The 14,695-nt window shown below is 32.6% G+C and overlaps 1 protein-coding gene across 2 annotated transcripts in view; it reads right to left on the minus strand.

Annotated features, from left to right (window-relative positions):
- Window positions 1–423: 423 nt before the first annotated feature.
- Window positions 424–14,695, minus strand: part of LOC145268259 (uncharacterized) — a 47,754-nt gene continuing 33,482 nt past the window's right edge. For both annotated transcript variants that reach the window (XM_080123605.1, XM_080123606.1), the window contains exons 3-4: window positions 14,463–14,544; window positions 424–6,578 (exon numbers count right to left, since the gene is read on the minus strand). In XM_080123605.1, coding sequence (XP_079979731.1) covers window positions 6,376–6,578; window positions 14,463–14,544 — 285 coding nt within the window. In that variant the 3' untranslated portion in view covers window positions 424–6,375. The remainder of the gene's footprint in view (window positions 6,579–14,462; window positions 14,545–14,695) is intronic.

Genomic DNA, 14,695 nt, shown 5'->3' on the forward strand with positions numbered 1-14,695 from the left:
CAATCAACCTTGTTCATCTTCATAATACCTACAAACTTCCGTTAATCACTTGAAAATAATTTTCTTTACAAAAATAAAACTACTTGATCAATTTATGTGGCTTTTGGTGTTTTTAACATTTGGCATGTTTTTTTTTTTGTTTGTTTTTTTTGTTTTTTTTTGTTTTGTTTTTTTTGTTTTGTTTTTTTATATCTACCTCCTCTCAATCAAAACAATCAAAAAAACAAAATTTATACAAAGTTAAGGCTGATTTTTTTTTTTTTTATTTCTTTAGGTGATAAGAAATGGCTCAAATCACCCCTACTTTAGTGAAAAAAAAAAAGAACAAGAAAGCATAAAAAGGTTTACATAAGAAAGCAAATAGCCAGTCAGACGACTCCCATTATCTGAAATGAATCAAGAAAAGAAATCTTCCACTCTAAATAAAGTCAACAGTCAATGTTTTATTTAGTCATCAGAAACAGTAATTTATATATGAGAAATTAAATTACTAAAACACTTTTATGATTTTAGATGAATATGAGTTCAAACACTGGTGAAGTTCATTTCATTTTTTTTAATCATTTTTTAAGATGTGTACAATAGTAAGAGAAGACACTGAAAGGAAATTAAAAGTATATGATAAAAAATTGCCAAATTACCTCAAACTTTCAGGTGTGAAGTTTAATGGAATGCGCTCTAATGAACTCATAGTACTTGTGCCTCCTGTCAACTAACCCGACCATCAGCAAAATCCCACTCCTTCACAGTTGAGGCCCCTAGATGTCGGAACGGCTTCTACTCTAACAGTTTCTTTCCTCAGACTGCTAGACTTTGGAATTCCCTTCCTGTTTCCCTGACTGTACTAATATGCAAAAATGTAACATGAACAGACATCTCACTGCTCAACTCCCCACAATCCTTTTTTTTTTTTTTTTTTTTTTACAAGGCAATCACCAGTTATCAAGGCCCAGAGGCCACTCGAGAATTAAGGAGTGGTCAAAAGGACAATATCATAGTAACAATTAGAAGTGTAAATATGGTAAAATTGGATCACTTAAGGGGAACAGTTCATCAAGAACTTGTTCACATTGGGCTTAGAGACGGCCATATTGTAGTCAGCTGGAAAGCAGGTGAACGGAAGATAGTTCCACAGGTGTGCAGTTCTAAGAAAGAAGCTTTCTTCATGGAATTTACGTTTAGGTTTAGGCACAGATAGAGTAGGTGATATTATTGATAGTGTTTTCAGCAAAACGAGTGTTTCTCGTGAATGTTTGGCGAGGGGAGACTATATATTGGAGCTCAGACGAGCACTTGCCATGAAAATAATGATAAAATAGAGACAGGCTTGCAATGTCTCTTCTGAGAAAGAGGTTGTAGGGAAGAAAGAAGGGCATCCCCCACTAGGCTACAAAGTCTATTTTGAACTCTGTCAAGGCAAGATAAGGTCTTCCTAGCAGCTCCTGCCCAGATTTGACAACAGTACTCCATCCTTGGACATACCTGGCTCTTATATATGTAGAGTATTGCATCAGCAGTGAGATATCTACTGGCTTGATAGAAAGATCCCATCATTTTTCCAGCAACCGATTTGATGTACATATTCTATTTTAGATCAGGAGTACAGGTCAAGTCCAGGAGCTTGTCAAAACATGGAGCCTCCCCAAGACAAGAGCCATTCATTTCAATTGATGCCAGATGGGGATCAGAATGTTGATGATGTAAAGATAGAAGCTTGGTTTTAGATGCATTAAAAGTAACCAGCCACTTTTTTCCTCATTGTACTACATGATCAAGATCAGAAGAGAAAGAATCAGAGAGAACTTAGTCATTGACGGTCTTTGATGTACTGCCATTGATGGTAGTGTCATCAGCAAAAATGTCTACAAATGATCTAAGGATGTGATTTGGAAGATCATTAATGTAGATCAGTTGAGTTGAGGATGGACCCTTGAGGGACTCGAGCATTAATACTATGAGCTTTTGATTTCTGCCCATCAACCACTACTCTTATGAACCTATCAGAGAGAAATGATTTAATAATTGAAAAGACATTTCCAGCTATACCATAGCTGGAGATCACGTGAAATAGACCTTTATGCCATACCCTATGAAAGGCCTTTGATATGTCAAGAGCAATTGACCTAGAAAAGAAGTCTCCGTCAAGAGATTTGCTAATCCTATGAGAAATAACTGTAAACACATCTGCTGTAGATCTAGCAGAATGGAAACCATATTGCATGTCACTAAGGTTATTTTTGCTGAGATGGTTGATTACTTCTCTATTTAACACAGATTCAAGTAACTTACTCATGACGCACAGGAGACTTATTGGTCTATACAGAGAGAGAGAGATGATCGATCACCTGAATTCTTAGGGTATACTGATGAGATTTTCCAGGGTGTTGGGAAGCAATTCTTCTTAAGACAATACTTAAACAGCTTTGTAAGTATGGGCGCTAGTTCTGGTTGAAGCTTTGAAATACCGTCAGCGCCAGTTTCTTTACTGAAATCAAGATTTTTGATTAGCTTGGCAACATTAGGCACACATATATGTTGCATAGTGTTTTCTGATACAGGAGGTTGACGGCCTTGGTCGCATAGGGTAGAATTTGCTGCAAAGTTCTTTGCAAAAAGTTTGGCTTCATCTGATGCGGACGAGATTACTTTAGGTCCATTAAGATAGAGCACACGCTTCTATTCATGTTTGTTATTTTCAAAAACTGGTGGGAACCAAGCCGCTGTTCGGCCACTTTGAACTTGATAGACTGAGCATACAACTGTCTCACATTCTTCATTACACTTTTACAGTGGTTACTGGCAGTCCTAAAAGCGGCTTTAGTCTCAGTACACGTGAGAAGCAATGGAAAAAGTGACTTCTGTGCGCAATGGAAGCAGCACATTCCAGAGAGAACCACGGCTGGCCGTTAGGTTTTTGTTGGAATTTTTTTGAGGATACGAAATGGTCCATACTTACAATTAACCATTGTTAGACACATTCCCAGTAGCCCCTCATGTCCAAGTGGCAGTATGTTTTGTTTGGAGTAAAAAAGAAATGTTTGTAAAATTGTACAAAAAAAAAAAAAAAAAAAAAAAAGTAAATAAATAAAAACTTAATCCAGAAAGAAAAGGTTTCACTTACTGTTCTTTATTTTCATCAAATTGAACATGTGTGAATTACTCATACATAGGTGTACAGGTAGACGTAAGTCAATCCTCAAAGAATTTCCAATCATTTGGGGAGAAGGGCAAAGAGCAATAAATTACAACCAATAAAATGCTAAGCAATTCACTGATTAGAGGATCATGCCAAGTTGAACTAAATGATTTTAGATGAATCCTTTTTATATACAAAAGCAGTTTATAAACGAAAACAGTAAAAAAAATATACATTTTCGGTGCAATTCACAGATTTGCAGTTGTGGTGTAAGCAGTTCCGACTACGAATGGGAAAGAACGAATTAAGTCCCTATACTCCTATAGAATATTAACTGAACTAAAGCTACTTTTGCAAAACTAAAACTTAGATTGGGGTCAGGTTAATAAAAATAGAAAAACAGTTAAATTTGTATTGCATAGAAGTACTGAAACATTACAGAATACACTTAAATAAAAGATAAAGCTGACAATTTCTTTCATTAAATAACTTCTTTGCAAAAATAAAAACAAAAGAAAACATTAGTAATATACTTAATTTGTTTGGTGAAGTTAATGTTTGCCAGTCTCAGAAGTGTTTGCTGAAAATCAGAAATAATTACGTAAGTATTGAAATCTTCATCGAAAAAAGTTGGGCTTTTTCTTGAAAAGTAAAAAAAAAAAAATGAATAGAAGAATCAACTGAAAGAATTTGACAAAAAGTTACCAAAAAAATTTTTTTTAATATTAAAATACTCTTTTTTAGTTATATTACATCTTCCTCCTGCCCCTCCCTCCAAAATTTTGACTAGATTTAGCTTTTGAATTTCCTTTAGGCAAGGATTAATAATTTGTATTATTTTGGCCGATATAACCAACCTTCTTCAGTTGTATCTTGTTGAACTCCAGAACCTTTCTGTCATGGCATAACGGATAAAGTACTAGATAAAATTCAGTTCTAAATGGCACTCTTCTGTAGGTCAAAGTTTCAATCCGCAGTGTAGGCAACACGATGAATACAATTACAAATTACTTAAGACTTCTACTTAGTCATGGCTGACAGAACTTAGTCATGGCTCCCCATGGTTTAAATAATGTTCTCCTTCAAGTTCCGTGCAGATTCCAGAGTTTGGCAGAAAGATTGCCGAGTACAACCAGATACAACTGAAGAAGGTAACATCAGTGAAAACGTGAAAATAACAACCAAGATAACAAAGATTCACAAGTTTGACAAAGCTGTTGTGAAGTTATACCGGTCAAAATGTTATGAAAATAACAGTCAAGATGAGAATAGTAATCGGAATAATCCAAGGAATACATTTGTCCAAAACTTGCAGAAAACCTCTTTTATTTGCAATAATGAAACAATAGAATCACATGAATATTATATAATCGATATTAAACAATATCTCTATTTTCTTCTCTATGGAGAAGAAAAAGATTTGTCATTATTAAGCAGTTAGATCTTGCATTTTCTTCCATAAAAGAAAGAGTCATAATAAAGAATCATTGAAAAAAAGAAATAAAAAAGGTATTTAAAAATTCAACAGTTTTTAAATGAATATCTAGGTATTTATGCTATAGTCAGAATTTTCCAGGCAATTTACGTAAAATGACGAAATGCTGAGCCAACGTCATTTAAGAAAATATTTATTTGCTATCATTGGTTTATTATCCTAAAAAAAAAAAAAATTTATTTTAAATAAATATTTATCTAGATTTGAACAAAAAAAATCATTAAAGAAAATTTTTTACTTGCTATCAGTTGTTTATTATTCAAAAAATTAAATATTTATCCATGAAACTTACCTTACAATAAATGTTTTTTTCTTGATTTCATTATTTTTTTAAATTTCATAAAAATTATCCAAAAATTATTTATCGTTTATTCTTTGTAACAAAAAAACAATATTGTGTTTATTTTTCAATTTTTTATTATATTTGTAATAACAGAAATATTTTTTCAGCGAAAAGAATTGGCTAGCATTTTCTCGTAAAAAAAAAATAAAGAAATAAAGAAAATCAAACTTTCGTTCAGCAACTTTTATATTGATGCCATTATATGTAAACTGCTTGAAAAATTCTGACGATAGCATAATCTTTATTTTGCATAAGTATCCCCCCCCCCCCCAAATCTAAACATGTTTTTTTTTTCCTTTTCTTCAAATATATTTTTCTGGTGATTCTTTATAACTATTCCAACATGTCAAAAAAATGCCATATTATTATCATTTTGTAAATAATTCACATTTCAACACAGAGACTCCAATTAATTTATACGAAGTGTGGTGTATTTTTATAACAAGCAAATTTTTTTTCTAGTATTTCTTTTTTCTTTTCTTTTTTGCATTTCATATATTACAAAATAGCAATACAGATTTTGATCATGTTGTTCATGTCTGAATTTGACTACAATAGCACAAAAATAGTCACCACTTTGCTATTATGATATCTGTATGTCTAATTCTTTTCAATAAAAGTCATTTAAATTTTATTTTAAAAATTCTCCAATTTATTCAAATTAGTTATTTCAACCATTTTTATTATTATTATTAAAATTATTTTAAACATTATTTGTTTTCATTTTTTTTTTCATTTTTAAAAATAGAAAAGCTTAAAAAATTATATTCTTGAAGGACTTGTACATCAAAATAGTGACAGTTTTTCTTTCCTGCAGTAGTTTAATAACATGGCAAAGAACCCATACAGATATTGTGTAACAAGTAAAATTTTAAAGTAGAATAAATTAAACTATTTGTTTGCTACCAGAATTGGTATTGATTCAGAACCTAACTCAAGGTTGTATCAGCATCTTCCAGCAGTTTACAGTAAAGTACCAGAAAAGCGGTCATAAAAAGCCAACGTGATTAGCCAATCAGCAATCAGCAGACAATGTTTTGTATTAATTATCTGGCAATGTTCACATCTGCTTTTTCTGGCAACATTTCCGGCTACTTAGCATAAACAGTCGGAAGCAGAAGATGCCAACACGATTTTAGATCAGGTTCTGGATCAGCACCTCAAAATGTACCAGCATTCCAAGAATTAAGGATTATTTCAGCAATTGGACTGTTTAAAAACATGGATAAGATTTTTTTTTTTTTTTTTTTTTACATGGTGGAATGATTGTGAAGAAATATGCTTGTTCTTCAAATAGTTAAAAAAAAAAAAAAAAAAAAAATACAGTATATAAAATCTATTCAATAGAATAATGATCGGGAGTTTTTATGTTATTTTCAATGTTTCATTCTATTTGTTATTTCACTTGAGGGAAGAATCATCACTTTGTGAAGGATCTTTTTCATGATTTTTATCATCGTCTGAATCTCTTGTGCTTAACTGTCGTAATTTGTCCAACAAATGTTCCTTCCATTTGTCTTCAGGTACATTCTTAGCCCAGTCTGGAATGTTTGGACTTGGAAGTTGGAATCCTTTCATAGCAGCTTTCACTTTTTCCTCTTGACCTAAGAGAAAAAAAAGAAAATAATAAAATGTTAAGTATTTTTTTAAATATAAAAATGTGACTAAGTTTCTCTATTCAAAATTTGCACTAATCACACAAAACACACAGATTCAGATTTTACTGCAATTGCCAACATTAGGCATATACTTTTTCTATATCCATGAGAGGCCAACCCCTATGGATTAATACCACAGGAACATAAAGAGAAAAAAAGAACACTAAGTCTTTTTCCATGAATAAGTTGTCTTTATAATGAAAATCTCAAATAAAATGATTATAATAATTTTTTTTAAAAAAAATTATAAAATTATTTGGTTTTCTAAATTTTCAAATTAAACTTGCGAAATAATGTTTTCAAAGATGTGATTAGGTTTACCTATTTAAAATTAAAGCTAATCACACAACACACAGATTCAGATTTTACAGCAACTGTCAACAACATCGGACATACAGCTTTTCTCTCTCATCAGAAGCCAACACCTCGGGTCAATATAAAATAAAATAAAGAGAAAAAATAATTCTATGAATATGTTATCTTAATGAAAGTCTACAAAAAAAAAAAAAAAAAAATGTTTTTAATCATTTATTAATAAATTATATAACATCCGATTTTCTAAATTTTAAAACTTTTTTTAGTCATACAATCCATTTATGGTGGAGGAGTCTCCTTGCTGCTTTGGTTGCTTGGAGACCTGGGTAGAAAGTACCAGTCAAGAATCTGTTCTTAATAATCAGCCTTAGAGATAAGAAGGCCACAAACTGGCCCAGTACCTATCTAACTGAGGTATGCTGTCTGGGTATTACGTAGGAGGTTTGCCCTCCTAGGCTTTACCACGCAGCTTTCAAATGGAGCAAGTTTATAACTTGTTGCCTGATGCATCCCTACTGGGGAATGACAATGGGAATCCCCAGGCAATTTTTGCTAGGTTAGAGTGGCCCTCCTTTAGGGGTGCTTACTTGGACACCCCACTTTCTGGCCTTGTGTTACATCTTGCTGTGGTAGGCAGCAAGTAACTATCTACAATGGTTTCAAGTTGCCTTTCTGGGGAGATTAAGTTAATCAAAGTATATTCTTGCTAATAAAAAGTATTATTTAGTTAAACATTTTTGGTCTTATCCAGTTTCACTTCTATATTTAAAACTGCTCAGAAATAGGAATGATTGATTCAATCCTTTTGGATTATCTAATGCTGAAGAGATTGATTGAATTTGTTGATTGCTTGATTAATATTTTTATTTTTTTATTTTAGTGTGATTATTGCAGTTTGATAAGTGTTTGCTGTATATTTTGTTATAAGGGTGTTTTCTTTTTCCGTTAATATTGTATATCTTTGTTGCTTTTAAGAACTTTAATATTGTATATCTTTGTTGCTTTTAAGAACTTTAATATTGTATATCTTTGTTGCTTTTAAGAACTTTAATATTGTATATCTTTGTTGCTTTTAAGAACTTTAATATTGTATATCTTTGTTGCTTTTAAGAACTTTAATATTGTATATCTTTGTTGCTTTTAAGAACTTTAATATTGTATATCTTTGTTGCTTTTAAGAACTTTAATATTGTATATATTTGTTGCTTTTAAGAACTTTAATATTGTATATCTTTGTTGCTTTTAAGAACTTTAATATTGTATATCTCTGTTGCTTTTAAGAACTCTAGGAGATTGTTAGGGTTTACTTTGTAAAAGAGGTCTTTTAAATTGTTTTCTTAGGAATATTTTTTGTGAATTTGTTGGAAATGTTTACAATTTATTAGAATATGTTTTATGGTATAGGGTTCCTGACATGGAATACAGTTTGGGGCTTCTTCGCCCTTTAGTAGGTATGAGTGTGCGATAGCAGGGTGCCCTCTTTGGAGTCTTGCTATTACTACTGCTTGCCTTCTTGTCATCCTCATCCTATTGGAGATTTTGTCTTCTGTTTTTCCTTTAAGGATGGGCTTAATTCAATAGAGTCTGTTGCTTTTGCAGGCATTCCATGACTTACCATTTAAATATGATATATTTGTAGATCAGGGATCTGTAGTCAGTATATGGTACTTTTGTATTGCCAGTGTTTATTTTATGATCTTTTTGCAGCTGTGTCAACTTTTACATTTGCTTTGAGTTGTATGTGGCTGCAAATCCAACAGAAAATGATGTTTGTGTCTTGAGAAATATAATTAATTCTTTGTAAGAGCTTGATGATTAGGGGGCTGTTTAAGTTTTTGTTTTTTAATGACATGAAAACTGATAATGAATCTAGAATATTATGTATATGTTGGAGTTGGTCCAAGGCTAATTTTATGGCTGTTGTTTCAGCACTGAAAACTGGGCTGTCGTCTGGAAAGCATTTTTGTAGTGTGATATTGTTGGATATGGCTGCACTTTCGACTTTGTTCAGGTCTTTAGATCTATCTGTGTATATGTATGTATCCAGTTTGGGTAGTGTTCTAATATGTTGTTGAGATTGTCTGTATAGATTGCAGGATATCTATTAGATTGGGAATATTTTGTTAGTCTTAAAATGTCCCTTACAGACATATAATCGGCTGGATGAAAGCATTAGTTGTTCTGAAGAAAAAAGGAAACAATATAAAAAAATAGTGGATCATTTGAAAATTTGTTGAAACAAAATGAAACATTTTAACTGATCAACTATTTCCCAAAGCACAGAATTATTAGTATAGCACAATCATGTTAACACACTGGTTCTTGCAAGATCACTGACGTTAAGTAATGTTGAGCCTGCCAGTACCAGATGGGTGACCATTAAGGAAGGCTAGGTGCTGTATGTACCTTCTGGGAAGGTTAGGCATGTAAAAAGAACTCCTCGCTACAAAAGCATCTACAAAGTTGTAGATGGCCTATGCCCCTCCAGGGGATCAAGGCTATGGATGGGATGGACAGAATTATCAAATGAGAATATTCGACCAATAGGGGATAAGGCGAAAGGTTCGTTCAAAATTCCCCGAAAAATGAAAGAAGAAGAGTACAGACTTTGGATGATTGGACTGCATCATTGGTAACATTGTGATTACCAAAGTTTTAGAATTTTGCAATATTAATTCTTAGTTGTTCTAGCAGCCAGGGAGAGTTTTCTGGAAATTTAAATTTGTGGATATTGTTTTTGACTAAAGACAATTTTCTAGTATATCTTCCATTTGTAGTACATGGGTTTTTATAGTATTTCTTTTACTTTGTCGAATAGGGATCGAAGACACAGTTGTACATGGGATTGTTAAAGCTTGAGTAGAGTTTAATGTAGTACTGATGTGCTAGTTTTTCTCATGTCAAGGAGAATGGGTATTCGAAGCCTTTTGCATACAGACTGTTTGTTGGTGAAGTTGTATAAGCTCCTAAAATCATTCTGAGTCCTTGTGAATTGTTTCTAGTTCTCTAAGATAACATTTTCTGGCAAATCTATAGACGAAGTTGGCATAGTCGAGCTTCGATCTGATGAGCAATCTGTATACTTTCAGTAGGATTTTTCTGTCTGTTTCCTAGTTTGTATTGGTAATTACTTTCATTAACTGTGTTGTTTCGTTGCAATTTCTGAGTGTGGACACGTGTATGTCAGGGATTGGTTGTTGTAAATGCCAAGGTTATTTTTATTTATGAGCCTTTTGATAAGTTTCCACTTCTGATTGGTTTCATTGTAACCTCATATTGGGCTGTGCAAGTTAAAGTCTCCGAGTAATATGAAATCTGTGGATAGTTGTAGTATTATGTTTTGTACTTTGTTCTCTTTTAAATACCCATTTGGAGGAATGTAGATTGAGCAGACATTGATTTGTTTGTATAGAGTTATTTTAATTGCTATTGCTTGTAGGTTTGTTTTGAGTTCTTTGTGACTGAGGCATATCATTTCTGACTAGAATGGATGTGCCACCTAAAGCTCAGGGATCAATATTTTTTATGTAGTTGAATTGTTGGTATTTCTTGAGATTCATTTTTTTTTTTTGCCGTTTTTGAGGAAGGTTTTATGAAGACAGATAACAATCACGTTCAGTTTTGCTACTAGCTGATGTAGTTCTTTATTAGCGTTTATTTTTCTACAGTTCCATTGTAATATTTTGTTTTTTTCTTTCCATCGTTAACATTTCGTTTCCGTTTTGCTGTTTATAGTTTGTTTCTTTATCTTTGGAGAGAGGGGGTAGTCATGGGTATTTGGTCTTTCGTTTTCTGCATCCATTCCCTCAATTTGATGGGTTTAGTTTGTTGCTTTTATATGATAATTTGATATAATTGCATTTGGTAGGTTTCTTTTAGTTATTTCTGCATAATTAGTGTTGTGTTTAATAGTGGATTTTATCCCGCGTAAGTCTTTTTTCGAATTCCCGTCGCCACTTGTGTCTGCACAAATAATTAAGAACACGGAAAGTAAAGGTATAACAATAATATATTAGGAAGAAAAGTTATATACATATTTACATGTCTTCAGATATACTTCAGTTGGAGATATTCCGGCAGGTGGCGTGTTGAATGTCTTACTGGAGGCAACATCGGCGTCTTGCCTGTTTGGAGGTGTGTGTCGTTTTAGGTAAATCAAAACACTCAGGTGTTTGTGCCAAGGGGGGTTTAAAATAAAAAACGTTTTGGTAGGTAAGTATGAAGGATCGAATCCGAACCCTTGAGTCGAAGTTGGAAATTAAAGTGTGAAAAAAAATGTACGACGTTAACCACTGGGCCACCATGAAATAGTAACAATAACATGTTTGAATTTATTTAAGTATTAAAACTTGGCAGGTGCCCGTACTTAATGAGGTCAACTTTGACTGTGGGGCAGTATTTTATTTACTGCAGGGCAGGATTTTTTGTTTCCCCAAGATGCTGTGGGGAAAACCAGCTCCCCTTAAGGGGATTGTCCAAATTGAATAGCAATTGTCTGATATAAGGAGAAACTCCACACTGATCAAAGCTAATTGTTTTCGGACGTTTCCGGCAATCACAACCGGAAAAATGCAGCCAGAATTAGTTCCGCTTTTATTATACAAAAAAGCCTAATCCACATGCAGTGATCGAAAAATGTTGAATATTTATCTTTTCAAAGTCGAATTAAATAGACAGGCGACCCCCATTGTTAACTCATAGATATTATCATTTAAACGTGATATAAAAAGTTTTAAGATGAAGTGAGTCGACCGATCGCTTCTCGGAATAAAGCCTTTCTTGTACATACACAAAAAGCGAACATACATACACACACATTTTCACTTTTATATATATAGATGAGTGGCAACAGCATGATAGAGCATAAACATGATATTTCAAGCATAAGCATTACAGACCATAAACATAGTATAAAGGAGGGATACAATGAAATTCTTGATATCATTATTTTTAAATTCATATAAGCATCTCAAACAAATATTAATTCTTCAGCTAGTCACACTTAAATTTGAAATAACGTTTTTATTGCTTAACTCACAGATTCAATGTTTAGGGTTAAAATATAATTTTCGGAGTGTGTCATGCTTAAAGTTGAAATACCATTTTTGGAATCTGTCATGCTTAAAGTTCAAATATCATTTTCAGTCTGTCATGCTTAAGGTTGAAATATGTTTATGGTTTGTCATGCTTATGATGGAAATATCATGGTGGAAATATCATGTTTAGGGTCAATCATGCTTATGGTGGAAATATCATGTTTAGGGTCAGTCATGCCTATGGTGGAAATATCATGTTTAGGGTCAGTCATGCTTATGGTGGAAATATCATGTTTAGGGTCAGTCATGCTTATGGTGGAAATATCATGTTTAAGGTCAGTCATGCCTATGGTTGAAATATCATATAAGTGTGATGAAAGATGACGTCTTCATGGTCACCTGTTTTTAAACCTTGCTGCTCACCAACTGAAATAACTAAATTATTTATTATGTTTATGAGCTGAAATATACGTACCATTAATTTTGAATAATAAACATTTCATTCATAACTGTTGTAAACACAAAACAAAATCTTTCTCATTGATCTATATATGTATATATGAGTAGATGAACATTAACATTTTGATAATTTCAATCCGAATTTTTTTTTTTTTTTAATGTAAGTGTAAAAAAAAAAAAAAAAAAAAAAAAAAATCACTTGCAATTTGGAAATAGATCGCAACTTTATGGTAATCAGGTTGGTCTCTCTAAAGAAAGGAACATTTGAACACAAAGAAAATAAAAACAATATTATAAAACAATTAGTTTTGTGAAAATCCAAGCAATCATTGAATTAAAAAGCAATAACAAATAATAGTTAATTAATAACATGTCCTTTTCAAAAAAACCAATATGCAAATTAGTTACCCTTGCGACTGATATTACGTATACATAAGCAGCCTATAAAATATATGGCACGCCTGTGTCAAGTTGAATTAATTTGATTGTTTTACTTCCCAGGTAATGATTTCAACAGATTCAATGCATTCTTTATAACAGAAGCAGCGGCTGGTATTTCAAATGCCAGCTGCTGCTTCTGTAATAAAGAATGCGTGGAATCTGGTGAAATCATTATATTTACAGCATATCAACCATTTCTGGGCTATTTAATGTTGAATACAGTCATTTTAGAAAAAAGTTTTTTATGCTTCAAGTTTTTTATACATTCAAATATTTATGGTGTTTAGTTCGAGTGTAGAAAAAAAAAACTTTATTTTGTCTTTGTCTTTTTTACTTTGCAAAACATGATCAAGTTTTGCAAAGGGAAAGGAAATAAAAAAAAAAAACCAATAACATCAATGTTTGGTGCATTTTTTGGTCAGGAAGCCAGTATCTTCAGACAGCCTGATCTGGTAGCACTTGATGTCCTAACAGGTATTACTACTCCGGACCAAAATGGACTTGAGAGTAATGGTAACTAACAAGCAAATTCCTACTCACCACAGCCCACAAAAATGGGGCCTCACTGTTGGTTGGTTGTTTTTGTTTTACGGCATATCAACCTTTTTCAGGTTATTTAATGCCGAATCTAGTTATTTTGAGGAACGATTTTTAATGGACTATATTTTTTTTTTAAGTCAGATTCTATTTAATCCATAGTTGGGACCCTAACAGGTACTACCACTCCGGGTCAGAGTGGACCTGGGAGCAATGGCAATTAAAGGGTGGCTCCACACTCCCCAAAGCCCGCAAGGTGGGGCCTCACCATCGGATATAGTTTTAGGTCATATCCAGGACCTCACTGTTGGATGTTGTTCAAGTTCATGACTTGAAAAACATCCAATGGTAACGATTGCGAACAATAATCATCTGAATCATATGAAATGAATGAATGATGCTCACCATTTATCATCATAACAAAGGTGACAGGGTGACGATGGGGCTATGACACAAGCAGACAACCTGGTTGAGTCAAGTCCAAATTCAGTTCATTCCACAAGAAAAAAATCACTTTCACTTAGGATGTTGGCAATTTTCACATGGTCTCTCCTGTAAATACCAATGTCTTTCTAAAAAGAATTCTAACTAGAAAGATATCAGGGAAACAAATACCAACACAAAAAATCATCTGATTCATACAAAATAAATGAATGATGCTCAACAACAACAACAACATTACCATCACCACAAGTGGCAAGGTTTCTATACTTTCTGTGGTCTTCTGGATATCTGGACATTGCTTTCTCTCTTCAACCTTTCCATCCTCTTTGACCCTTCATGAGCATCTTGTATGGTATCAATATAAGCTGATGCCACTAATTATTATTTTTTATTTTTATTTTTTTTTTTTAGATTTCAGTTTATTATTGTTTAAATTTAGAAATAACTACAAGTTTCTTAACCTTGAGGTGGGGACCATACATAAAAAATTTTTAATTCTGTTTAAATATATAAAAAAAAAACAAAAAAAAAAAACCCTTTATTTTTAATTAAAAATTTTTTTTGTTAATTAGATGAATAGTTTATAATAATATGTTACCTGTATTCATTTCAGCTTGAGCTGTGGGGTTCGTTTGATTCCACAATAAAGAAGACGCTTCTGCAGCAGGTGGATCTGGGAGCTGTATGAATAAATGATACGAATTAACTTATTGGCAATGGTCAGGATGTGAATCGCTCGTAGGAAAAACGAAATCAGAATTTCATTTCTTTGAGTTTTATTTCTTACAAAATCTGATATTTAACAGTACACATTGATTAATTGCATATGTT

This window comes from Euprymna scolopes, chromosome 43 (assembly GCF_053919585.1).
Source record: "Euprymna scolopes isolate OS-2025 chromosome 43, ASM5391958v1, whole genome shotgun sequence".
Classification (NCBI taxonomy): domain Eukaryota; kingdom Metazoa; phylum Mollusca; class Cephalopoda; order Sepiida; family Sepiolidae; genus Euprymna; species Euprymna scolopes.